At 37.6% G+C, this 27,505-nt stretch overlaps 1 protein-coding gene across 8 annotated transcripts in view; it reads right to left on the reverse strand.

The window, feature by feature from the left end:
• The window catches only part of COL17A1 (collagen type XVII alpha 1 chain), a 66,030-nt gene that overhangs the window by 12,181 nt on the left and 26,344 nt on the right, over positions 1 to 27,505 (reverse strand). For 4 of the 8 annotated variants that reach the window (XM_087872855.1, XM_087872853.1, XM_034440039.3 and 1 more), the window contains 31 exons: positions 27,175 to 27,204; positions 26,282 to 26,308; positions 25,632 to 25,658; positions 24,796 to 24,849; positions 24,524 to 24,628; positions 22,448 to 22,510; positions 21,145 to 21,198; positions 20,199 to 20,234; positions 19,239 to 19,274; positions 18,756 to 18,818; positions 18,175 to 18,210; positions 17,323 to 17,394; positions 16,362 to 16,388; positions 15,322 to 15,357; positions 14,794 to 14,829; positions 14,613 to 14,693; positions 11,960 to 11,995; positions 10,665 to 10,742; positions 9,683 to 9,745; positions 9,287 to 9,328; positions 8,886 to 8,939; positions 8,603 to 8,662; positions 7,342 to 7,368; positions 7,208 to 7,249; positions 6,772 to 6,837; positions 6,432 to 6,473; positions 5,440 to 5,553; positions 3,941 to 4,072; positions 3,476 to 3,550; positions 1,976 to 2,113; positions 223 to 312 (listed from right to left, as the gene is read on the reverse strand). In XM_087872855.1, the coding sequence (XP_087728981.1) occupies positions 223 to 312; positions 1,976 to 2,113; positions 3,476 to 3,550; positions 3,941 to 4,072; positions 5,440 to 5,553; positions 6,432 to 6,473; positions 6,772 to 6,837; positions 7,208 to 7,249; positions 7,342 to 7,368; positions 8,603 to 8,662; positions 8,886 to 8,939; positions 9,287 to 9,328; positions 9,683 to 9,745; positions 10,665 to 10,742; positions 11,960 to 11,995; positions 14,613 to 14,693; positions 14,794 to 14,829; positions 15,322 to 15,357; positions 16,362 to 16,388; positions 17,323 to 17,394; positions 18,175 to 18,210; positions 18,756 to 18,818; positions 19,239 to 19,274; positions 20,199 to 20,234; positions 21,145 to 21,198; positions 22,448 to 22,510; positions 24,524 to 24,628; positions 24,796 to 24,849; positions 25,632 to 25,658; positions 26,282 to 26,308; positions 27,175 to 27,204 (1,842 nt within the window). Of the gene's footprint in view, positions 1 to 222; positions 313 to 1,975; positions 2,114 to 3,475; positions 3,551 to 3,940; positions 4,073 to 5,439; positions 5,554 to 6,431; positions 6,474 to 6,771; positions 6,841 to 7,207; positions 7,250 to 7,341; positions 7,369 to 8,602; positions 8,663 to 8,885; positions 8,940 to 9,286; positions 9,329 to 9,682; positions 9,746 to 10,664; positions 10,743 to 11,959; positions 11,996 to 14,612; positions 14,694 to 14,793; positions 14,830 to 15,321; positions 15,358 to 16,361; positions 16,389 to 17,322; positions 17,395 to 18,174; positions 18,211 to 18,755; positions 18,819 to 19,238; positions 19,275 to 20,198; positions 20,235 to 21,144; positions 21,199 to 22,447; positions 22,511 to 24,523; positions 24,629 to 24,795; positions 24,850 to 25,631; positions 25,659 to 26,281; positions 26,309 to 27,174; positions 27,205 to 27,505 lie in introns of all 8 variants that reach the window. The other 4 variants (XM_034440041.3, XM_034440038.3, XM_034440036.3 and 1 more) reach the window with 1 other exon arrangement.

Here is a 27,505-nt window from a genome sequence, read left to right on the forward strand (position 1 = left end):
CTGAATTTTCTGCTGCCTGCTTCAATTATAATAACAGAAACCTAGATGTTTGAATTGCAGAGAAAGAATCCACGATTACCAATCCAAGGTGGGTGATAATGGACCTGTAGTTATTGTATGGAAATCAAGAAAAAATAACAACAACCTTAATATGCAGATCCTTCAGCTGTTCAACTATGAGGATGATTTTTTAGAATGGTATGATAGGATGACAAGACTCACCTTGAAGCAAAGTTAAGATATCACCATAAGATGTTCCTGGCTGACCAGGAGGACCAGGTGGTCCAGGAAGTCCAATAGTAGTTCCAGAACCTAAAGAATTAATGAAAACTGAGCTATGAAATTATATAAGAAAACTGGAAGGACCCGTGTTATATATTTCCTCAGAAAATATATGCATCTAATATTCATATTGATTTAATCATAGAGTGTGGACAAAAGATCCAAATTAGTTTCAGGAGGCATTTGACTCTTACCAAAAATGATTTGGCTAAAAAAGCATTCACATCAGCCTTTTATGATACTGAAATGTTATAGGAGTAAACTAAAATCTCAACTCCTCTTAACAATTTCCTACTACCGTACCTATTCTATTTTTGCAGGAATTGGGTTTGTCTAGTCTAATGAAAAGAAGGACTGGTGATGACATGATAGCAGTCTTCCAATATTTGAGGGGTTGCCACAAAGAAGAAGGGGTCAACCTATTTTCCAAAGCACCAGAAGGCAAGATAAGAAACAATGGATGGAAATGAATCAAGGAGAGAAGCAACCTTGAATTAAGCAGAAATTTCCTAACAGTGAGAGCAATTAAACAATGGAATGGCTTGCTTTCAGAAGTTGTGGGTTCTCCATCATTGGAAGCTTTTAAGAAAAGATTGGACAGTCACTTTTCTGGAATGGTATAGGGTTGGACTAGAAAACCTCCAAGGTCCCTTCCAACTCTGTTGTTCTGTTTTTCCATATCATCTTTAAAACCTGCTTTGACTACCTTGACTGTTTTGAGAATTAGGAGCAAGTTCTAAGCATACTTAGAACTTTGTTTCTATTTTGCCATACCTGTGTCTAATTTCCCTTTAAGAGGAAAAAAATCCTTTATATTCTTTTTAAAAATGTAGTTAATTATATATGATTAAAACTAAATACTGCTTTAACTCTTATAATCATTGATAACTTTTTGTCAAATTTCTGTCCGAGATTTGTCTCAAGGTTACAATCACCATTTCAGTTTTTTGCTTCCAAGAATATATTCCAGTCATATACTGAAGAAGATGCAGATGTAACCAAAATAATTGATTTAATGCATTCATACATAACAAGGATTATGTATGGTGGAGGAGTAGGGTATTTGTAAACAGATTAAAAAATAACTGTCTCATGTTCTTAATTCCTGAAAAAAAAAATCCAAATGTTCAATATTTCCCTTTTCCCAGAGCAGTTCTGCAAATTAAATTTATCTACAAGTGGATGGTTTGGTGCAAATTAAAATCAATGATTTTATGTATTTTCTACAATTCTTCTTGTAAGCAGTAAATTACGAGAGATCCTTAAAATATATGAATACATTTTCAGATTAATTACATCAGTGTCTCATCCAAACATAATGGCCTATATGTATCCCCCATCCCTGTCAAATACTGTATATGGGAAACATGGAATATGCATGAAGACATTTTGACCACTGTCTATTTTTTTGATATTGCAAACTATCTCAAAATAGTTTCCACATTGTTGGCTACACTAAGACAACTTCATTATAGTGACACAAACTGATACTATAACAGATACAGGGCAGCAATAATTGGCTGAGATATGATTACATTCCTACAGAGTATCTGGCAATCGACCTTTCTAATGGGATTACAATGAACAGTACAGAGCATTCAATTTATCTTTCATGGTGTGTCATTGAGAGAATCACTTATGCAATGGAATCGCTATGCTTACTTATAAAGATTGTTATAAAAGAAGGCATTACTTGTCATGTAGCTGATAACACGTCTTGTCAACTCATCATAGTCCATTGACAAAGCTAAGCTATCTCCTCCAGGTCCAGGTGGCCCAGGGGGACCTGGGGGACCTCGAGGTCCAGTAAGATATGATCGAATGTCCTCTCCTAAGGAATGGATTAAAAAAAAAAGGCAATGTTTATTTTTCTGAGTTTTTAGTCTTTCCCAAACCAGCAATATTTCTGGGTAGCTTCCAGGTCATTTTTAACACACTTTATATTTTTCAAATTCTAGAAATGTTTTCTCCATTGATTCTAGTTTTATTAGTTATGACTAATTAGTTATACATAAGGTAGCTTGATGTACTTCAGCATGGAACAAAGGAATGTGAAACATGATGTTCCTTTAAATTTAATAAATACAGTATGTTTAATTTTGTTTCTCATATATCCAACACTTGTATGTATTTTCTGCTCTCTGCCTTGACAATTTGGAGAATACTCTAACTTCTACTTCTGTTATTTGTGTAAGCTCAACATCCATTTGAAGATTATTTCATGCTGCGGTAATTAATACCACAGAGTTTAAAAGGAGACATATGTACTTATTTAAAATAAAACATGGCATGAAAAACTGTTTCCCTCTTTCACAGAATGTGTGGTGATCTACTGAAAAGAAATACAGAGAAATTCAGGACCAATAGCAAAAAATAGCACTTGTTAATTTTTGTTAGCTACAATATAGTTTTTGTTAACTATAGTTAATCTATAGTTGTGGAATTTATTGCCAGTAATTGTAACAGGAGAAAAACTGGATAATTTTAAAACAAAAATCCATCATGAACAATTAGGGTATCAAAGCTACTTATAAGGTAAACTATGTATTACCTCCTCTGTCAAAGGCAACATTTTTTAAATACTGATTAATGACAAACAAAAGAGGAAGAGGAAAATCACTCTTTCTCCCCAATGCATCCACTTGGGTATTTGTGACACAGCAATGTCTTCTTATGCTTTTAGAACCATTCATTTAAGCTCTAATTATGCCTAAGTCTACAATAGATGTAACCTATGATACTGGCACCAAATAATTCAGAGACAATTTCATCTGAATAAAGCATTTCCTCCTATTTTTTAAAGCCAATGAACTACTTACTAGCCTTAGAGCAGGGGTGTCAAACTCAATTTCATCGAGGGCCACATCAGAATTGTATTTGACCTCGGGGGGATGGAGTGGGTGTGGCCAGAGTGGGTGTGTCACTGGTGCCTATGGTGGCCCAAGCGCTCTGCCAGAGAAAACGGGCTCTCGAGCTCCATTTTCGGCTGCAACAGCTTCCTACAACCCTCTGCCAGTAAAAACAAGCTTGGGAGAGCTATGTACTCCATTTTCGCTGGCAGAGACACCACAGCCCAGTCCTTCACTGTTTCCAGGGAGGCCCCGCGGGCCAGATCTAAGCACCCCATGGGCCACATGGGCCTCCAGGCCTCCAGGCCCTGAGTTTGACACCCTGCCTTAGAGCATTTACTTACTCTGCAGCATGGCAAGAAGATTTTCATAAGACAGTGATGAGGAGAATGAAGAGAGAGAAGATGAGGAACTTGAAGCTAGAGAAAGAAAAATATTCAAAAACAGAAACTGTAAATTCACAAAGAAACTAAAGCACAGTACAATTATTTCCAACATATAACAAAGAAAGCAGATGATAATGAGAAAACAGGTCCTAAAATATCTGATAGAAGTGCATCAGTGTGGTAACACAATCTATTCAACACATTAAAATTATTTCCTATACCTGATAAACTTCCACTGTGTAAAAACGACACTGTTGGGATTCAACTAAAGGCATTGAAAAGAAGCAAGCCACCCAACTTTAGTGTGGTAGCAATGCCCAAATAATTTATATATTTCAGACAGATCAGTTCTGTATTTTCATGTGCAAATATGAAGAATAACTAAAGAAATGGAAACTCAGTGTTAAAAAATATGGGCCTTACTGGATAAGTAGCTCATAACACGACGAGCCAATTCACCATAGTCCAAAGATTCGCCACCAATGGTGATTCCTGGAGGTCCTGGAAGACCAGGTGGGCCTTGTGGTCCAATCAGGTAACGACCAATACTATCACCTAATAAGAAATGTTAAAAAACCAAAGTTAAATCACTACAGAGATGGATTAGTGCTATGGTCTCCAGGTTCTCTTGGAAATATATCAGCATAATCTAGGGAAATTATAAAGATAATTTTCCACAACATTCTTATATAATTAGCTGCTACCTCAGATTCAAGAAATACCTGACTAGAGCATTTAGGAATCCAGATTCTAAGTTCCTAACATGCTGTTTTCACTTATGGTTTATGTGGCATATAAGTGCAGCTCATCTTTCTTCAACATGATGCCCTTTATTGTTAAACTCATCCAACTCTGACTACTAACCGGGCCAAATGAGTTTCTATGGACATCTATAAGATACCAAAATAAGAGGAAGATCAATTTATATTTTTCTTGCTTACTTGGGAAGAATCATATATTAAGACCAATTAAGTGAATGGATCATTATCCCAGTTGTGCAATGCATGTTGTGGAAAACGTTTCTGTACTTTAAGTTATACATATCTCACACTGAAATCTTGGCAGCTGAGGTATAATCTAATTGCTAATTAGGAAAGGAAACATGATGAAATGACACTTTAAAACAGAAACCTGAAAACAATGTTTTTCTTGGTTATTTTCTTCCTTGTCAAAAGAAAACTGAAAACTTACATGTGGGAAGTGTTGTCTGTGACTTGGGAATTGTGAAAAGCTTTGAGCCAATTCATGCTTTGTATTAAATGAAGTGCTAATAAAGGGGGTAAAATTCTTTACGGCAACTCTCAGACTTCAGGGATTAAGTCATATTTTAAAAATGTTATTCTCCCCTCCCCACTTAAATTTTCCTTGTAAAGAGAAAATGCAAACAAGAAAGGATGGAGCTATTCATATGCTACTCTATCTTTGGCAAATAGGCTGTCTAGTTTTGTTTTCCTTTCAAAATACAGAGGAGTAGACCATGTTAGAACTAATCTCTTGCCACCCTCATTTTCAAACATTACAGTGCATAATATTGCCACCTCTGATATCATACATATCATATGCAATTTCTGGGGGCCTTTTTTCCATGCACTATCTGCCCACTGTACACAAGTTAGTCAGGAGAGGATACCCAGGGCTAAAGACATGCAGGAGGTTGGAAGCCAGGGAATGACATTCTCAGGTTTGATCTTCAAACTTTAGAACAGCTTTCTCCCTCAGGTTGTATACTACCACTTTTTTTATCCTTTAGGAAAGTGGTCAAAATTGCCTTTGAACTCAAGGTGTTCAATGTGGGAGATTTTCTCTGACGAAAGAAATAAATTTTTATGAATGCTTTATGTAGAGTAGGGCAGATTGTCAACTGCCAGGTACAGAATGTATAGCCTTCTGGAAAGCCATGTAAAACCAGAGTATGTACTCACTCTGTAGGTACTCAGCGACATACTGTTGGATCTCTTGCATTGAGCTAATTCCAATTCCTGGAGTTCCAGGAGGGCCTGGGGGACCTGGAGGGCCCTGAGACATTCTTGATCCAGCTGTAAAAAAAAAGATTCTTTACTTATAATACCTTTTGATGTTCTCCTTACTGGATTTCCCCCATGCATCTTACTTCTTCCACACCCATCTTTTAATTCATATTGCTGTATTTTAATTGTTTTTTGTATTATTAATCAAATTTCAAGTTTTTATTGCTTCATTATAAAATTATTGTTATATTCACAGTTTTATAATTATACGTCTACTGTTGTAAGATGCCCACAGTAGCCACAATGTGTGGGCAGGAAATAAAATTAATAATAAATAATAAAATAAATTCCCCCTACCTACCCTATCTAAAGTTCTCATGGAATAAAGAGACAAAAAGAAAACATTCACAGGGAAAAGATTTGGGTATGTCGGTACACCAATGGAGAGCACCAGCCCTTTGCCCCTCCTCCTGGTTAATCTGAATCTGATCAATTACATGAAGAAAATCTAGGTCTGATTTGCAATATTTATTTGAGGAAAGAACACAGCCTTTCTTCCACCCGTGCCAGTAAGAATATGCTCATGAATTTGAATCTCTAATTCTACTGCTTATTTAGTTCATGTCTGGGCAAGAGTTTTCTATACAGCAAGCTGCTGTTTCTGAACTTCCAAAAGCTACACTGGACTGAGCCTTTCAATTTTATTACAGCTATTGTGCTAAAATAGCTCCACCTCTATTTTCAAGGGTTGATATTTAGATAAATTAAGAATATGACTTAATCAGGGCGGTTCACTTTCAGGATAATATTTCCTGGTACTGATGTATGGAGCTGTTATTCACCTACAAAGTTCTCAGAGAAATTCAACTCCAATTATATTTACCCTTGCAGAATCTTTTATGCAAAATTGCAAACGTGTATATTCTAAATAAAATAGGGTTCCTTACCTCCTCCAGGGATTCCAGGGGCTCCTGGTACACCTGCATCACCTAAAAAAAATTAATGGGAAGAATAAAATGGCCCATTATGTAACTCCAAAAGGTGAGCCTTTGTTTACATAACACTATTACTGTTTAGCAGGATAGAACAATCTTTATTGCCTTATTGAGGAAAATTAGGAGCCAAATGAGATTCTCAACTGAGAATCTAAAATTACTTATAACATTTTAAACATTATTTTTTTAAACTTCACAGTCAACTTCAAATGAGAATGCCCACACAGTACCAGAAGCACCAGTCTCTACCATTTGGAGTTCAAGACCCTGATAAAGTGGTCTGTGCACAAACCTTTGTCTCCTTTAGGTCCAGGTGGTCCAGGACGTCCGGGTGGTCCTTGGACAGAAATGCCAGTACCTGCTAAAAAAAGGGAAGGGAATCAGAGAGAACTGAAGGGGAACTGGGACTAAGGGAAGAAAGGTACATAGGTCATTGTATCATTATGTCATACACCTTAAATGTTTTAAATAAAGCCCACATTTGGAAAGATGTACCTCCTCCCAGGTATACCCCTAAAGGTGACAGAACAGTCTTATTTCCTTATTGACTACACACCAACATCTACCAACACACATTTGCCAATATAAAATATGCTAGACCTGACCAAATGTTTATCTTGAAATCGGCTCTGTTACGTCAAAGTGACTCATTGTTATTCTGAGTACAGTAGCCATGTAAGGACTGTGTTGTAACATCCTGATAAGGAAGGAACGTAATTTATACTCACCTTGAACAGAGGCTCCTGGGAGACCTGGCTGACCTTGTTCACCTATGAGTAAGTTGAACAATCATGTAAATGGACAATGACTATATTATTGCCTTTTCATGCCATCCAATGAACAAACCCCTCATTTTTATTACCTTTGAATCCTCGTGGGCCAGGCAACCCTGCAAATAAAAAGCTCTATTAGACTCGCAGTGCTTATGCAGAGGGCACTCTCACAGGATTTCTTTGGCTAACGCCACTGCTATTGGCACAGATACTCCTCATCAGTTTCAATTTCCATTCTTTTTGTTGGTATGGATGCTGCTTAAGGCAGTGTGGTTTACAGAGCAGACATATTTTCTGATGCCTGTATTTATGCATGAAGATTCAGTCACTTTGTACTAATGACTCCTGCCAAATGGCATGACATTAAATCTAGATAAGAATCTGGTTCTACCAGCCTATCAATAGTAATAATAAACTGAGTAGCTGCCAATAACCTGAGAAGAAACATGTCTGAGGGAAAGGAAGGGATAACATCTTTGCTGACAGGGGAAGGCTGAATTATTTTATAGGGTGCAGCCTCACTGCAAGCTATAACATAGCCTCAGAACAACTTTTGAAGTTTAGCATCTAGGTGTTTATTTTGTGAAATAAATCACAAAAAAATGTATTTAAAGAATATTGAGAATTGCTGGTCCTGTTTCATTGGACATGAGACACTTAGATTCAAGGGAGCGTCTCCTATCTGTCAACTTTTGAAAGGGCTCAGGCCTGCTGCAGCCATCTTTTTGTTTCTCAGATTGCCACACAGTATGGGAAGAGGGAAGTCTGGAATGTCAGACCAGACAACAACAACCAATCATCCTGTGGGAAACAAGGTCATTTCAACAGGTGCTGTTCAGAGACTGAGGGGAGTTGCCAAGGAGATGCCAGGACACCTAATTGGACAATCTGACCTGTGACCATGAGGGAGGGAATGATCTTTTCTTTAATTATACTGAAACGACGGGAAATATTTAGAATTGGTTTTACTTTGATTCAGGCCAAAATGATGTACTCAATAAAACAGTTCTTTGAGAAAGCTGAAAGTCTCGGAGTGCTGAATTGGTTGAGTTCATTACTTGGAACCTGGACATGATCACTGTAATTTTTTCCTTCCTTCCTTCCTTCCTTCCTTCCTTCCTTCCTTCCTTCCTTCCTTCCTTCCTTCCTTCCTTCCTTCTTTCCCTCCCTCCCTCCCTCCCTCCTTCCCTCCCATCCATCTATCCATCCATCCATCTGATTTTAGATTGGTCTCATGTTTTTCAAGCTAAAACTCAGCTCTATTTTGCTGTAGCTTTAGCAACTTTGCAGCATCAGCTTTCCCATGCTAATCATTTTCTATACTCAAGAAGCAGATTTCAAATTACTCACCTTGATCTCCTCTTGGACCTGGAGGACCAGGGGGTCCTGGTGGGCCAGCAAAGAAAGTTTCTGTGGTAAAAGAACATCATTATGATCTTCAGCAACAACCAAAACACATTAATAGATACAGGCACAGAATCCTGTTCTTTCTTTATTGATCAGAAGACTCTCTTCTTAATGTAAAGCTTGTTTTACTCATATCAAAGCACTTACAATAGTTGCTCCAGGATTGTAGCAATTATATTTGGTATAGCATGGAACAGAAAATTCTAAATCAAATGAAAATAGCTACCTGATGTGGGAACAAAAGAACCTGGTCTCCCTGGTGGGCCTGGTAAGCCTTCTCCTAAGTAACAGAAATATTTGAATGTATTAGTGCTAATTACTACATACATCTCTATGAAAGAGCATTCAAGTTATTTTTATAGGAAGCACAATAGAGATATGACTGTTTTGCATCAGTTTATGACCCATTTAAGCACACCTGGCTCTGCGATTTGGGGGTTCACATTATACTTCCTTCATTACTTTTTGATCACAGACTTCATTAATCGATTCCAGTGCAACTAGAGCAGAGAAAGCATCTATTGCGTGCTTATGATATATTATGAAATGATTGGAATTTGTCTTTGAAGACAGCACAGTTGTTGAAAACATTATGAATGTTTTGATTCTGTGAAAATATTTTTTTACCTGGTGGGCCACGGGGTCCTGGTGGGCCCTCAACAGAGGCACCTGTTAAATGAAAAAAAACCCCAATTACCTTGGATTCAGATAAAACAGTAACAGTTATGCCTTGTCTTCTGCAAAGATATTTTGGGATTATAGCAGCTCAACTATCACTTCTACCAAACAGAATTTTACACACATACACACAAAGAGGCCTACAATAAACTCAAAATATTAAGGAATAAAGTTTAGGGCAACTAGAAATTTCTAGGTTTGGGGTTTGTTTTTTCTCAGAAATAGCAACTGAATTTATCTCTAAGATATTAGTGACTCATGCTTCCATTAGAGGACTTAAAGCATGCTTTATCTTACCATCTAATTCCTCTTCATTTTCAAACATTATGTATAGAAAGTATATACCTGGGGATCCCGGTGGACCTGGAGGTCCTGGAGGGCCTGGAGGTCCTCTAAGATTTGGCACCGCTAGATAAAAAGAGGCAAGTAGAATTACTATTTTTCAGTGTACAAATTAAATATTAGATACATTTTAAAGATGAAAACACATTAAAAAAAGAATCAAAGTGATTTTCCCAATCCAATGGCCCTCAGATGTACTGGCCTACTGCCACAGCTGTGAACTTTTTATTCTTCCTGAGCAGCAGGCACATTCAGTGAAGTACAAATACTAACAGTACAAATTGAGTTCCAGTCATTTATAGTACAATATGGAGATTCAGGGGATATGGCAACTTGAATGAAACCAGGAGCGCCTCCGCCACGTGTGCTTTGTCAAAATGGTACTATAGTAGTCGGATGATACCATTTGTCTTGATGAGGCAGGCAACATGATCCTCTACAGAACCTGTGGAGGTGGGCAGAGGCAGGATGTGCTTTGTTCTCTAAAGTTTGTAACCATGACTACAGTTTCCTAATTGCCAGCTAATATGAACATGTTGGCTGAAGAACATGTTCAGCATGTTGGCTGAAGAAAATAAGAGTTGTAGTTGAACAAATCAAGTTAGAGAAGCTGAATTAAAAGCATCTCAGATAAAGCTTATTCTCTTTGATCCTGAAACATTTATTCTTCAGAATCTGCAGACTTTCATCTCAGCCAGAAGTAATACATATATGAAAATATTGTCAGTTCATCCATACAGTGCACTAAACTGATATGCAATACTTCCAATCATTAAATCATCAATAAATTGTTTTATCAATTGTTTTGATTTGTAATCGAAGCAGTTATTCATGAGGAATAGGAAAAATAGGGAAGAGAATGCCAGATTCTTAATGATTACAGAATCTGGGGAGTCATAATTAACATCCTTATGGTATAATCCATCTCTTTGCTATTCTCAATACTGTTAGAACATTCGTGTCTATCAGAAAAAAAATGTTTTACCTTCCAGTGGAGCAACTACAGGATTACTGGTTTTAACAACGGTGGTTTCTCCTTGAATGCCTCTCTCACCACGAGGACCTGCATCAGAATATAAAAAATGCCACATTTCTTAATTATCAGAGCAGGGTTTTGCAGGGTCTTAGTAGGGTAAAGTATTCCTCACAAGTGTAATTTGGATTTGGCAAGTTTCCACCTTATTATCTGAGCTCAGAGGGATTCTCAATGATCCTGAGAATCATTTCAGAAAAGTATAGATGATTTCTATGCGCTATGTAGCAATGGCATTATTTAATATCCCAACTTTAAAAAATTTTTAAAAAATTACAATACTTTCATTTCTAAAATGCCTATACTTTGGCATCCTTTTAAGAATAACTCAAGGTGGTTTATAGCAAATATAAAAAATATATTAAAAGAAACTATTACAATTTTAGAGAAGACAGAAATACAGCAGAATTTCAAAAGAAACAACTTTTTGCTGTTGATCTGTTGGCTCAGCAGGCAAGAAAGACAGGTCTTCACAAAATGAGGAAGGGGAGGAGGGGGAGAGAAAAATCTACCAGAGGACGATTAGGGAAGTCTTCCTCAACACATTTCTCCAAACTGAGACCATGGGCTCGGAGGACATGCTCTTGCATCTCTAATTATGTTTCGTACTGTGGTGACATGTGATGGAGACACTCTACAACTGATCTTAATGAGTGGCATCCTCTGCTAACATAAACTAATAGTAATGATAGGAAAAAGTGCCAGCAAAGGCAGCAAAGGCAATAAGAACATTGTAGATCTGATGAGTCCAACCCTATGGATTGCATGCGGCCCCACAAGATCATAAACTTTAAACATTATTACAGTATGTGATTTGTATACATTAACTATGTTGCATATTTTATATGAGACCCAAGAGAATTTTTCTTCACTCCACGACACCCAGGCAAGCTAAAAGTTTGGACACCCATGCTGTAGTCAGTAAAATGAAGACCTGGATTTTGGGGGGCAATATGCTGACTCTGTAAAATTATTAGAGAGTGCTATTGCTATTGCTAGATGCTTAAAGTGTTAGACAAAAAAATCCTTTCAGAGCATTATTGATTCACTCTATAGTGCAGATAAGACAATTTAAGGCAGCAAAAGGACATGGTTGAAATCATAATGACAGAAACAAAAGGCATAAAATATAAAGAAATATTAACCACATTGATCAAGACAGTCTAAAAAGAAAGAACACCACAATGAGAGTACCTTGACAGAAAAGAAAGGAAGAAATGTTGGATTTTCAAAAATGTAATTAATACCTTGAGCTCCAGGAAGACCAGCTGGGCCAATAGGACCTGAATTAAGAAACAAAAGTGAACCACTGTTCTTACAAATGAAGCAACTGTATCTCGTCTTCAAAAAGGAAAACCAAGTAGCCTATTAAATAATGATTGTGTCTGCAAGACGCAATTAAATTTTTACAGATTTCAATTTCACATGACATGCTATCACAATACAACAATCTGTGATTTCTCTCATTTCCTTCTATTAAAACAGTACTTGTTTCTAACACGTAATGAAAAAGGAAGGTGTCTGAATGAAACCGTTCCACTGCAGCAACTCCATCTTTAAAGAAGATGATGTGAAGAAATGTTTTGTATCTCTTCCATAAAGGGAGAAAAATTGGATTTTAACTGTAAAGGAATTTGTTTCACATGGACAACTATAGAACTTTTGACACTATCATTTGTAAAAATGGAATGGACTAATTTTTAATAACTTAAAGCTTCAATGCACCTATGCCATTTCGAAAGCATCTGGAAATGTCCCGCATCTAATAATGTATTAATCACTGCCTGTACCCACCTGCTAGTCATTGTGCTGGAGGCTTTCACCATCCAGGAGGGACAAGGATCTAACTGACACTGTGGTGGCACTGACAGCATCTGTCCACTTCATCAGGGCTAACAGAGTCAAACTCAGTGGTGGGATTCTACCAGTTCGCACCGGTTTGGTAGAACCAGTTGTTAAGTAGTTAAGCAGTTTAGAGAACTGGTTGTTAGAAGAAATCTCCTTTTGGTTTGTTCCACTTTACAGGGTTAATCCTGTAAGGAATTACAACATTCGGTGTTGTTTCCTAGCCTAAACTTTATTGCCCTGCTTACAGAAACTGCCTCTCCGGCAGTATGCCTAGACTTACTGTCGCTTCTGGTTCCGCAGGTTCTTGGAGGGGGTTTTTTTGCTTGACTTTCTTAAAGGGGAAGGTTTGTTTTAAGCTTTTTACACCGCTGTTGGGAGGAAATACTTCCCTATTGGAGTTCTTCGAGCCAGGGTGCAATGATCAGCACTTTGAAGAAATAATTGAATAATAAAGCAGAAGCTTTTAATGACAAGGAACCAAGATGAGTGACGTTTAGCAAGGCTTATTGGCTAGGTAGAAAGATTGATATTCAAATGTGAGTTTACATACCCTTTCTGACATTTGGTCTAAAACTGGTTTTTGGTGAAGTTTAATTCTGTGCTTGGTGATGTGTAATCCTATTTAGTGATGAGATAATTTTCCCTATTCAGCTTTGTTTGGAAGGAAAAATGTTAATCTCTGTTCCTGAAAAGAAGCAGCTTTGGAAATCTGATTAGTTCTGTGTCTATTTGTTCTGGTAATTGGTTTAACAAGCAACAGATACTCTGTTTGCTCCTTTGCTTCATACTAGAGAGCTTAAATGACCTCTCTGCTAAAGGGTTTCACTTGTCTGCTGATAGTTATCATTGCAGTTTAACTATTTTAATTCCTCAAGGTGCTCTGGCACCCTCCCTGATTTGTAACTCCAGTTTGCAGGTATTTCTAATCCAATGATTCGTATTTAGGGCAGCTTTTTGCAAGCAAAGAAGCTTTTTGTATTTTTTTACAGGTAATCCTTGACTTACAACTGTTACAATGGCACTGGAAAAAGTGACTTATGACCGTTTTCACACTTATGACCATTGCAGCAAACTGTCACTAGGGCAAAGAAGCGATGCCACATGACCACCTGGCCATGGCCATCCGGTCACATGAAGCACCGCAGTTGTGAAATGAGTGACACGGTTGTTAAGAATTCTGCAACGGGCATAAATTATGACCAGTCAAAAGTGCAAGGACCGGTCAGAAATCAGTTTTTTCAGCCCTCTGGGTAGTCCTTTTCTGCATATGGATTACTCAGAGGGCTGAAAAAGTTATTTTTGACCTGTCTTCGCACTTTTGACCGGTCCTCATACTTATGACTCCCCTCACATTTTACATTTTGCACCCTATCTTGTCACTGTGGTGAAGAGAAGCAGTTGTGAAATGAGTGACACGGTTGTTAAGAATGCTGCAATGGGCATAAATGATGACCGGTCATAAGTGCGAGGACCGGTCAGAAATGCAAGGAACTGTCAGAAATTACTTTTTTCAGCCCTATGTGCATAAGGACTACTCAGAGGGCTGAAAAAGTTATTTCTGACCAGTCCTCACACTTTTGACCAGTTCTTGCACTTACGACTATCCTCACATTTTACGTTTTTCGCCCTATTTTATCACCATGGTGAAGATAAGCAGTTGTGAAATGAGTGACACGGTTGTTAAGAATGCTGCAATGGGCATAAATGTGAGGATGGTCATAAGTGCAAGGGCCAGTCAGAAATGACTTTTTTCAGCCCTCTGAGTAGTCCCTATACACATAGCCATGGCCACCTGGTCACATGATCAGCTAGCCATTCCCACCCGGTCACATAACCACAAAGCCACACCCACCAGGTCACATGACCACAAAGCCACGCCCCCCCCAATAAGCCACGCCCACAGGACCAGTTGTTAAAAAAATTGAATCCCACCACTGGTCAAACTGTATTATTAAAGCTAATCACAATTTTTCAACACCGGTGTACTGATCCAGCACTGAGACAACAGAAATAATCAAGAGAAACTAGTCGAGAATGAAAGGAGACACCCACCTGGGACACCAGGTGGGCCAGGAGGTCCGACAGCCCCTGGTGGACCTGGTGGGCCAGGAAGTGCAACGGTTGCTCCACCATCTGAAACAGTTTAAAAAATTACACATAATTTCATACAGAAAGATTGCCATGGAATAAGAAAGCTATTGAGCAGAAATGACGGTTCCTTCTGCAGCATTACCTGAACTGGTGACTTGGCCAGGTGTTCCGGGTTCACCTATAGAAACAAGAAGAGATATTACATGGATTTTAAATAACAGATGATTGAACTGAGGAATATATATTTGTTTAAAATATTATTATAACACTGCGATTGGGGAGAGAAATATGGCATTAATGCAATCTGTTTTTCTTGAGGATGAATGAATCTTTACATTTTATACATGGTCATTTTCTCACTTCCTCATGTTCAGTTTCTATATCAGTTTAATAAAAATCACATCCAAATATCTACACCTTTGTGTATTTTTAAATTTTTATATTTTTGCATATGTTGGGATTTTATGCACAGATATATTTATGCGCACATTTTTAGAATAGAGAAATACACCAAAGAAATCAATGTCTCAACTATTTTGCAACCCAGTAATGCAGCTACATATGCCTCTGGAGTACAGGGAAGAATTTAGGCTGCTGCTCTGGCGTATCATGATAATCTGCCCTGTCCTGATGATGCGAGAAAAGACATAGCTAATATTGAAACACTTACCTTTAGGACCAGGTCGGCCTGCAGTTCCTGTCAGACCTGTGGAATAACCATATGGAATGAATAATATTCCCGTGATGGCGAACCTATGGCACGCGTGCCAGAGGTGGCATGCAGAGCCCTCTCTGTGGGCATGTGCATTGTCACCAGCTGCTTTTCTGGGTTCTGTCATGCACATGTGCGCCAGCCAGCTGGTCCGCACTCATGCGCACTGGCTAACTGCTCTCTTCCAGATTCCAGCGCACCGGCATGTGCGCTCCAGTGTCGGCACTCAGTGCCAAAAAAGTTAACCATCACTGTTCTATACTATTGTTTAATTGGTATACTGTAGCATTTCAATGCTATGAAGATTCTGCTTCTTTGTTTTTTGTTTGTATCTGTAAGATCCCCATGGACCTCCAATATGGATGAATATAGTCTGTTTTTTATCAATTTGGAATTCATCATTTGGCAGCAAAAAACCATGTCATTCAATTGCTTTCTTTTCAAATTTTGTAGTAAACCCAGCATATCCATGTCCATTCATTTCAGGGATTTCCAAAATCAGGAGATACATGGTGACATTATTTTGTGTTGTTTCTTCATCTGCTATGTTGAACATGACTAATGCACATATTATGCATCCAATGGAAGTAAATGTTTCCTTTCTAGGAATAGCTCTGCCGCACTAAATGTGGCTTATATCTAAGCAAACAGATACAAAATTGGAATGCAAAATTCCATTGCTACCATCTCAGAAATTACTTTGAAGAAAAAGCCATTTCTGTTCCAGTTTAAATAAATAAATAATCTGTTCAAATTAAACCAGAACTATCCCATTTCTCATTACATTATTGCTCTCCAGCATTAACTTGAGTTCATAAAGAAATATTATGTTTATGGATTATATGTCTGATTTAATCAATAAACTGTAGTTAAACAAATTATGGTTTGGTTCAGTGAAGGAATTCTGCCAATTAATTGTTTGTTACTTCCCCATCAAGATCAACATTTTAATCTACATATTTATTCATTAAGCATTTGTTTCCCTCCCGGTATTTTACCTGGTGGGCCTTGTGGTCCGGTGAGACCTAAGGAAACAGTGGCATTGTATGAAGTTCACAGGAAGGCAAATTAATAGATACAGAAATAATAATCAAAAAACTTTGATTGTGAACGTTTAAGTTTAACAACAGAAATCTTTGTTGAAGGAGTGAATTCTTTTCCACTTGATTCAATGGGATCTTTTACCTCCCTTCCAATATCAAGACAATCAGCTTTTCAGCATTTATAAGATATGGCCTTCCAGAAACTCTGGAGACTAGATTTTCCATTGGCTAAGCTTAATCAGTGTCTAAACCTGAAGAAACTTTCCTTGGGAAGGAGAAGTCCCCAAATTCATCCATCTCTTTTTGGGAACTCATCAATTCCAACCAATCATGATTTCTTGATCTTCCTCATCTTCTCAGTCCTTTCATTCCCCTTTCATTAATTTGTTTTGCACTTTGATCCTCTGTATATGACTGAAAAAGAGGTCTAGGTACCTCTTTGATGCTGTTCACCCCTTCTATATTCAATCTACATTAATTCATCACCCATTTATTTTTGATGTTGCATACTCAAACGTTTCTCACTGTCATCTCTTGCACCTCTTCAATTGAGTCCTTCCCAGCCACAAGAAACAATTGAATGGGTTATTCTTGTTATGATTCCTTTTAGAAAAAGGAACTACAATGGCATTCCTCCATCATCGGGCATGGACTTATACACATGGTAACAACTCACACAGCTATTCCATAAGCAAATCACAACCATATTTTAACAGTTTTCATTTTCAACATTTATACTGCCCAGAGTCACTTGTTTGTATTAATAATACAAATTGAATAAATATATACCATTTTTAACATTCTCACAGTGTTTGCCCAAACCCGTCTGACTCTTACTCTAGAACATATTATATAGCCTCCAGATAAAAAAATAAATTTCCTTTGCTGAAAATATTCTTGATCCATTTTGTATTACCTGGTTGTCCAGCATCTCCAGCAGGCCCCGGTGGTCCTCGTGGACCTGGAATACCCATAAGTCCTTGTTCCCCTACAGGTTAATCAAGATATAAATATTAGTATTCTTCTTGAAAAATATGACCTTTCATAAAAATGGTACTGATTACAACTAAAGACTACTCTAATATAGTCTGAGATTATATATACTGCTCAAAAAAATAAAGGGAACACAAGCAGAAGACATCCAAGATCTGAATGAATGAAATAGCCTTATTAAATGCTTTGTTCTTTACATACAGTAGTTTATACACTGCTCAAACAACTAAAGGGAACACAAAACTACTGTATGTAATGAACAAAGTATTTAATAAGGCTATTTCATTCATTCAGATCTCGGATATCTTCTGCTTGTGTTCCCTTTATTTTTTTGAGCAGTGTATATAATCACCCGACTTGAGATGTACTATTACCAGTGGTGGGTTGCCCCTGATTCGCACCGGTTCTATAGAATTGGTAGTAAAACCAACGGGAGGCTTCGCCCACCGATCCTGACGTCATCAAAATGCTTCTGCGCATGCGGCCCTGGTAGTAAAGGTAAGTAGAACCCACCCCTGATTATTACCATAGGTTGCAGGTGGGGTTGGATGTGGGGATAGGACAAAATGACAAAAAGGAAGGTAATGAAAGTATGTATATCTCTTTTGTCCCAGGATAATTAAATGATAGATTTGATTTGAAATATTTGATGCTGTGACATGCAGTGAATATGTAAAAGATGGCAATAAAAGCTATTAAAATTGAGCTTCACAGTTAAAAAGCTATGCTTATGATGTTCTTTTCTTTTGTTAGTGGAAATATAATAATTATTTACCTCTGGGACCTTGATGTCCATCTGGGCCAGGTGGACCTACAGAAATATAAAAGCCTTTCAGATACTGCTAAAATACTCACTGGGTTCAATACGTGTCATTAATTCATACCATACTGTTTTTCTTTTTAATGTAATAAAATTGTTTAGTCTGAACTTTCACACACTCTCTTGGCTGAACTTTTACAAAACTATAATACAGCCTTGCATCTCACTACTACCGGTACAACTAATATAATCTTGGGAGTAGCAAAAAGGCAACAAAGATTATATATTTATTATATATTCATTTCTTTCCACTCATCACTACATTACATGAGCACAGGACTCAAATTGATCTAAAGTTTTGCATATTTGCATGTATTGCACACACAGATTATATACCACTGACACACCTAAACTGCAAAGAATATTTATATAGAACTCTGTTTTTAAATTCATTCCTACTTTCTTTTAATGAGTCTTAAATTTTCCCTATCAAAGTACCTTTAATTCTGGGATGTAGGTTTCAAGAGTCCTAAAGGCTAAGTAATTACTTTGAAATAGATTTTCTAGAAGTGTCATTATGGAATATTGCCTCTCACCTGCTGATCCTTTAGATCCTGATTCACCTATTGGCCCAGGCAGTCCTCTGGATCCTGGTTCACCTGGAAATGAAAAACACACACAAAGATAACCTCAAACGGGACAACTTTTAGTCCTCCAGAATTATATTCAGCTTTGACTCAGGGCTTTGAGTGATATATTTTGAGTATATACATAATGAACGCAGCTAGGTAAACATATGCAGATATGCATCTTCCTCCACACACATTTGTGCCTGCACTCTTCACACTCCTATTTATATACACATTTATAAGCATTTCCTTTTCCACCCAAACATGCATGTACAGCAATTTTTAGCCCTCTCACTGGAAGCAGCAGATTGTGGCATTTCATCAAGTAAGTGGAGTGCCTAAAGCCCAACAATCTTCATGCAAATCCTTTGATAAATCCGAATGGTTATGTTTGGATAAATATAAATATTCACGTGGCAGTTTCAAAATCTTTGATAATGTTATATATACCTGTAAGACCTCGGGGTCCTCTCTCTCCTGGATCACCTAAAACACACATGGAAATAAAATGAAACTAAATTAATCTGTGTTATAATCCGGATCATGGTCAAGAATGAAAAAAAGACAGATTTGATAAATTAGGGGTGGGTGGAGGGAAAGAGAATTATAGCAGAATACAGAATAACAGAGTTGGAAGAGAGTTGGAAGTCTTCTAGTCCAACCTCCTACTCAAGCAGGAAACACTATACCATTTAAAAGAAATGGTTGTCTAATCTCTTCTTAAAACCTCCTGTGATAGAGCACCACAACTTCTGAAGGCAAGCAATTCCACTGGTTAATTGTTCTCACTGTCAGGAAAGTTGTCCTGAGATCTATGTTGCTTCTCTTCTTGATTAATTTTCATCCATTACTTCTTGTCTTGCCTTCTGGTGCTTTGGAAAATAGGTTGCCCTACCCCCCTTCTTGTGGCCCCTTCAAATATTGGAACGTTGCTATCATGTTATCCCTAGTCCTTCTTTTCATTAGACTAGAAATATCCAATTCCTGCAACTGTTCTTCATATGTTTTAGCCTCCAGCTCCTAATCATTTTTGTTACTCTTGTCTTCATTATTTCTAGAATCTCAACATCTTTCTTATATCATGGCAACAAAAACTGGATGCAATATTCCAAGTGTGGTCTTACCGAGACATTATAAAGTGGTATTAATACTTTACCTGATCTTGATTCTATTGCTCTATTAATGTAGCCCAGGACCCCATTGGCTTTTTTGACAGCTGCAGCACACTGCTGGCTCATATGTCAGTTATTATACCACTAGCACTCTAAGATCCTACTTCCAGTTACTACTGTTGAGCCAACTATCATCTATTCTATAACTGTGCATTTGGTTTTTCTTACGTAGTTGTAGAACCATACTTTTTTCACTATGAATTTCATTTGTTAGAATTAGATATAAAAGCACAGCTACCTTTGGGTCCAGCTACTCCCATGGCTCCCTTTTCACCTAAACAATAGAGACAACAAGGATTTAAAGCAGAACAACACTGACAATAACATTCCTCAGCTATAGTGGTCTGAAAAGAAGAGTAAAGAGAGCCTATTGTTGGGTGAATTGGGCACATCAATTCCTTCTAATTTATAGATTATACATACAGGTAGCCCTCAATTTATAACTATATAACTAGAAAGGCATGTATGTTCTGATCAGGGGTGAAATGTAAAATTTGTTACTACCGGTTCTGTGGGCGTGGCTTGGTGGGGGAGGGGTAATGTGACTGGGTGGGCGTGGCCAACTTTTTTTTTTTTAATTTTAACTTTTCAAAGCATTTTTTCTGCAAATGCAAAAAAGCCTCTGCCAATCAGGAACACAGCTGGGATCGTCAGAGCCTTTTAAAGCATTTTTTTAACCACCTCTTCCACTGAAGAGGTTGCAGAAAAAAATGCTTTAAAAGTCTCTGAGATCCCAGCTGAGCTACGCGATCATCAGTGGCTTTTTTTTTACTTTTAAAAGCATTTTTTCGGCAGAAGAAGTTGTAGAAAAAATGCTTTTAAAAGTAAAAAAAAAAAAAGCCTCTGATGATCGTGAGGCTCAACTGGGCATGGGGGGGGGGACGCAGGGTTTTTTGCTACCAGTTGTCCGAACCATCTGCTGCCATCGCTACCGGATTGGGCGATATGGTCTGAACCGGGAGCATTTCACCCCTGGTTCTGATGTCATTATGCAAATGATGCAAATTAACACTGTATATCATTTATGTCCAAACTGACACCATTTACATCATTTTCCTGATGACAACATAATGATATCTTTGTGGCTTCCTCTTCATGCCTATGTTCAATACTATGCTATACATGGTAGTATATGTTTTTGGATCCCACTCCTCAAGCACAGAAGTATGGTTTCTGAGTTGTACCTTTAGAACCGGGGATACCTGCTTCACCTCTAAATCCTTGAATTCCTGGAGGACCTAAAGAAAGAGCAGGAATAATTAGGAAGATTAAGCAAGAGATAACTGAGAACATTTTTGAAGACCAGGAAATAAGTAACATGGAGTTTTCAATTTAATTTTATTATGTTATGTTTGTACAGAGTTAATTACTTGTAAGCAAACTAGATGATGCCTGGTTGTAATATCTTGATTTGGTGCATTTTATAATATGCAATACTTGGTGCTTTCCTGATGGCGTACATTTCTTAGCTGCCCCCAAAGCATGGCATCAAGAAGGCAGCAATATGTTCAGGCTGAAAAGATATATTTTACCAGGAATGCTCTGGGTTATTGTATTTAACATGGAAAAAAATCAATGGAGAAGAAACCTAGGTTTGACATTAGATGTACTGGGAATAAAATGTTGTGCCTGGTAGTGATAGTGATAGTATTCAAATTAATATTCTGCTCCAGGACTCTCTGTCCTAAAAAGGCACTACATCAAATAGGCTGAGAATATCCAATTACAATCCTCTATGATATCCTCTATGATATCTTAATAGGAAGAGGCTCAGCATACCTGGATCTGATACTGGATGGGAAATTTAAACTGAGTCTTAGTCTTGACAAGGTAGAGAAGTTGTGGGTAGGTAGTTCTGAGGTACAGGAACTGGGGAATCTGTTCTAAATGGAATAGCATTCCCTCAGGTGAGACAGGAATGTAGTTTGGGATGTTAAATACAGTATTAGTACACACACACACACACCCTGCTGCCTGGTTTATCATAATGTGCTCTATGTAGGGCTATCCTTATAACCAATCCAGAAACAGCAGGTAATGCAAAACACAGCAGCCAGATTTCTGAATGGGACATCTGATTATACACAAACTGTCCTTATTCTGAAGCAACTGCATTGGTTATCAAGTAGCTCCCAGCCTACTTCCAAGATCCAATAAGCTCTGGTCCTAATTTCAGGCACTATAATTTCAAAGGTTCATATTTCTAGGAAGGCGGACCTATTCCTCCTTTGGTAGCCTTTTGGTCAAGGAAAGAAAAAGGAAAAAATGTATCATAAAACAAAAAAATGGACACAAAAGAAAAAAGTAGGCTAGAAAGAGCGAAAGGGTCAGTATGATCCACTTTTGATTCTGGCACAAAGTTCTAATTATTGCTAACATGCAACATTCAACATGTCGAAGTGGAAGGAATGTGGTCTTTGAAGGAAACATTTCCTAATTCTTACCTTTTTTATTTTTACTAGTTTTTTGCATCAGATTTACACTTACCTTTGGGACCTATAGAACCTGGGACACCTGGCGGACCTTGGACACCTGGTTCCCCGGCAGAACCTGCATAATAAATGCATTAAGTCACTTGGTGAAGTTTGCTTTCTTTGAATCCCATAATATGAAAATCCACGATTGTTGTTTATAGCAATAATACATTGTTCATATATATGGCAGTACTGGGAAGATGCTTCTCTTCTCCATTCCCTAAAAGGAATATTGTTTTCTTTCAGGAATGTTTATAGGGCACAGTTATAACAAACACGCAGGGGGAGCCTCTTAAAAGTAGTCAGTTACAGGAACCCAAGACACAGAAATAGCTTCTGGGTGTTCTTTTTCAATTCTATCTTACAGTTCCTTAATTCTCAATGCCAAGTGCAGGGACACATTTGAAAGTAACAAGAGCACTGTAGACAGAAAAGGCATTGTTTGCCTGTTACAAAACAAAGTACCAGATGGCTTTCTTTTATTGTATCACATTACTCATTAGCAATAACGAAGAGTTGGTTGGTATCCCATTTACTTAGTATCTGACTAGAATACAGTTTTCATTTCCAGCCCTGCTTGCATTTCTAATTAATGAATGTATAAAGAACAATAGGCAATATAATATTGAAAAAACCCTCAGTCTCATCTTTTTTGGCCGAGAGATTCAGCCCTTGTGATTTTTAGATCACTTTGACAGATGACACGGTTTTTGTAGCCTTTGTGGTAAAAACAATGACTCTAGCTTTTTATTTTGTTTTGGTGAGTGCTAAAATTAAGGGTGGATCATTGTCATATGCGCCAAAGAAGTGAATTGGGATCATAGTCCTTATTTATTTATTTATTTATTTATTTATTTATTTATTTATTTATTTATTAGTTCGATTTATATGCCGCCCTTCTCCGGAGACTCTGGGCGGCTTACAATGCGTTAAGCAATAACCTTCATACTTTTGTATATACCTGCTTAGTAGGGCTTTCGGCCCCACCTAAGCGGTGTTCTTTTTTATACAAAGTCATCTTATTGCCCCCACAATCTGGGTCCTCATTTTACCTACCTCGAAAGTATGGAAGGCTGAGTCAACCTTGAGCCTGGTGAGATTTGAACTTGCAGTAATTGCAGGCAGCTGGCAGCTAAGTACTACTTTAACAGCACTTAGTCCACTGCGCCTCCTTGAAAACCAATCTAGAATTTCTATGAATATAAGTAAGAGTCGGCAAGCAGTTGCCCAAAAGTAATTTGGCTGCAATGAATCATCTTTCACGGCACACATAGATATGCAGTAGGTGTCTAAGAAAGCCTGAAGCCATAGGTTCAAAAATCTCAGACTTTTGCCAATGTCCAAGATAACTGGGAATCCCACTGCCTTATCATTTATCTCCTCACCTCATTTCCAAGTGATGCAAGTTTTTAATGTTTGTAATGCAGAGGGAGGAATCTATTTTTTTGATCAAGTGCTGTTAGTCATTTAAATCTCCTCTTATGATTTCTCTCTCTGAACCTGTCCACCAGAAGTAGAGGGGCATTCCTGGTAAACTTAAATGGTCGGCACCTGCAGTGCTTGCTACTTGCTTGCTACAGAGAGCCATGGTGGCAGTTCGATCATCACCGGCTCAAGGTTGATTCAGCCTTCCATCCTTCCATCCTTCCAAGGTCAGTAAAATGAGGACCCAGATTGGTGGGAGCAATATGCTGACTTTGTAAACCGCTTAGAGAGGGCTGTAAAGCACTGTGAAGCGGTATAAGTGCTATTATTATATGTTTCCCTTAAAATAAAGGGAAAGCATGGAAAAAGTGAGTGGAGGCACAGCTGCCCACGCAAAGGAAGGGCTTCACTAATGAATAGCAAAATAGCATTGCTGGGGCTTTGGAACTATACTTGAGCCTCTCCAAGAAGAAGGATTAAATATTTCTCAAAATCTTCTGCAATGCAGACAGCTATCTCAACAGGCATCATGGATGGCTAGAGTGAAAGTATTTCTGAAGACAGAATGCATGAAAGTCACAGATATAATATGTTCACAATCTTGAAAACCCTTCCAAATAATACTTTCTAGGTTATTTGTGGAAGGAGGGAAAAAAAATCTTACCTTTGTCACCTTTCTCTCCAAATCCAGGTGGACCAGGCTCCCCACGGAGACCTGGAGGCCCATCTCGTCCTCTTGGCCCTATGGGGCCTTCTAGGCCAGTTTCACCTGTAAAGAATCAATTACCGATATTTAGAATATAGGTCCATCACAGTCTATGTTTTACCCAATACTTCTTCTCCTGGATTATAATTGTTATTACAGAGAATTACATATATTGTAATGACAAAATGGTACCCCATATAAGATCCAAAATAAATAAATCTTTTGCTTACCCATGCTGCCTTTTAGTCCCCTTGGTCCATCTGGTCCAGGGTGACCTATTAAGCCTGGAATACATGTTAGAAAGAAAATGCATGTTCACAAAATGATCTGTGTCATTATTTATGCTCAGCTACAAGGAATCATAAGAAAAAAAAACTTAAATTACTTATATCTAATTTAAGTTAATTTTAAATTAAAATTTAACTCAAACTTTACTTTAAAATTTTGATTTTTGCCACAAGAATCAAATGAATCACAAAATAATCCTTTGAATGATCTGTCATTAGCTTTACAATAATTTATAAATCATTGTAATTGATGTTGGACTAAAACACTAATTTCTTACAACGCACAACTATTCCTAACATTGGCACTGCTATTTTAAGACAATCACAACTTTCTATATTTCATTTCTGACCTTTGAAATCCATATTCTCTATAGAAATTTTAAAAGAACACTTTAAAGTAACATTTTAAAATAGATTGCATTAATTTCAGTGCAGGAAAAGGCACTGTTCCAATCTGGTAATTTGCTGTTGCATGTGGATTCCAGAAGTTATGAAAACTTGATTTCAGGATGTATGACGTGGAAATAAAAAGTGTCCTGTAAGATCAAAATGTGACTTTTTAGTAATTTAGTAAATGTTACTTTTTTATATAGAGGGAACTCAGAGATAACTGATCAGTTAGCTACTTTTCTCTTTAAATCAAATATGAAGTATTGAATTCTTGGGTAATGTGAATGTACGTAGGAACACCACTGACACTGACATTCACAGTACTTACTGGTGCAGCTCAAGAAGATGGGCTACAGGGAATTAAGCTACTGTTACCAGGTTCCACCTACCTGGTGCACCAGGAAGTCCTGGATCTCCTATAGAAACAAAGAAACAAAAAGTGATGAATAACTAACATAATTTGCCTACCGCAATTTTCTCGTCTTTCAAGTTCCACATTATGTCAGTAACACTTGCCTAGTGCAGAAGGCAAAGGAGATTTGAATGCTTTCACACACAATAGAAATGATAAACTTGGATTAACTTTGTGACTGCACTATTGAACAGATATGTAGTTTCAAGGCTGTCAACAAATCAAAATCCCTTTTGTACCATGGAAAGCAAATAGAATAATGCTTTTCCTGGAAGATTCCTGCTTAGCCGTCTTGACTTCTTTAAAAAATGTAAATGTCTTTTTCATCTAGATTTTTCAAAGGACAGCATTAAACTCTTCATATAAAATCAGCACTGTTTGACATGACAGGCACTATGCTCAACTTTTCTTTTTTACCAACTATTATTTACTATCCATTGTTGAATAAGCCAGGTTTTAGATTACTGATTTTTAAGAATATGTGGCCAAATATATTTTCCTAATCTAGCAATTCCTGATAGCCATTGACGGTCAACTGTGGATACATATAAATACATATGTACCTAATGAAAAGCTATGTCTACATCGCTTTTACAGGGCAAAGCTACTGGAAAATTTTGAACTTACCTTTTGGACCTTGGATCCCAATATCCCCTAGGGAAGAATATGGAAGAAAAGCATAAATATTGTAGAGGGATTATATCAGGGGTGAAATCTAAAATTTGTTACTACCGGTTCTGTGGCTTGTGGGGGGAGTGTAATGTGACTGGGTGGGCGTGCCCAACTTTTTTTTTTTGTACTTTTAAAAGCGTTTTTTCTACAACCTTAAGAGGTTGCAGGGAAAAAAATGCTTTTAGAAGCCTCTGACGATACCAGCTGAGCCGCGTGATCATCAGAGGCTTTTTTTTTACTTTTAAAAGCATTTTTTCATCTGAAGAAATTGTAGAAAAAATGCTTTTAAAAGTAAAAAAAACAGCCTCTGGTAATCGCGTGGCTCAGCTGGGCGAGGAGGGGGGGAGTGCAGGGATTTTTGCTACTGGTTCTCTGAACCACCCACCGCCATCGCTACTGGATCAGGCGATCCGGTCCGAACTGGGAGCATTTTACCCCTGGATTATATCCAGACTTTCCTTATTTTGTCTACCTTTCTCTAATTCCTACTATACTTAGAATATGTTCGAGAAGCTGATGAAAGGAAGAAATATCATTGGCTAATTGATATAATTAGCCTTAGGTGGTTTATTTTTCAAGACATTACTCCATATATTTCATAGAAAAAAACACAAATTTTAAATAAAGTGCATGCCCAAACTAGAAATTCAAATGTGTCTGACTATTAGTGCTTCCTCGCTTTCTAGTGCGATCTCCAAAGTATGTATCTTCCTATGGAATCATGCTAATTTTTTTAATGCTACAGACAGAACTAAAAGCCCCCTTTCAATCATATACTGTATAGAATACAAATGAACAATAGAGGATATTCTTATTCAAATATTGAAACAAATCTAGCAAATTGCTACCTTTTGGTCCTGGTTCTCCTCGGAACTGACCTATGTGGGAATATGGAATGACAGTCAGATGCTTGTACAAAGGATGCAAAACTCTTTCTGGTTTATTACTGATATGACAAGATAAGTGAATGGAACACGTCGTGTGGCTTAGAAAGTATGTTATATAAAATCTGCTTAGAAGGTATTACTAGCCTTCTAACACTGTGCATTACTCACTTAGTAAGGCACTATCCAGCATGATTTTCTCCAAAATGTTTAAGAAAACATTCTTAAAATGGCATAAACTAATCTGGCACCTTGAAAGGAAGCATGTTACAGAAATAGAAGATGTAACTCCTTT

The sequence above is a fragment of the Pantherophis guttatus genome, chromosome 6 (assembly GCF_059756535.1).
Source record: "Pantherophis guttatus breed Tessera chromosome 6, ASM5975653v1, whole genome shotgun sequence".
In the NCBI taxonomy this organism is placed as follows: Eukaryota; Metazoa; Chordata; class Lepidosauria; order Squamata; family Colubridae; genus Pantherophis; species Pantherophis guttatus.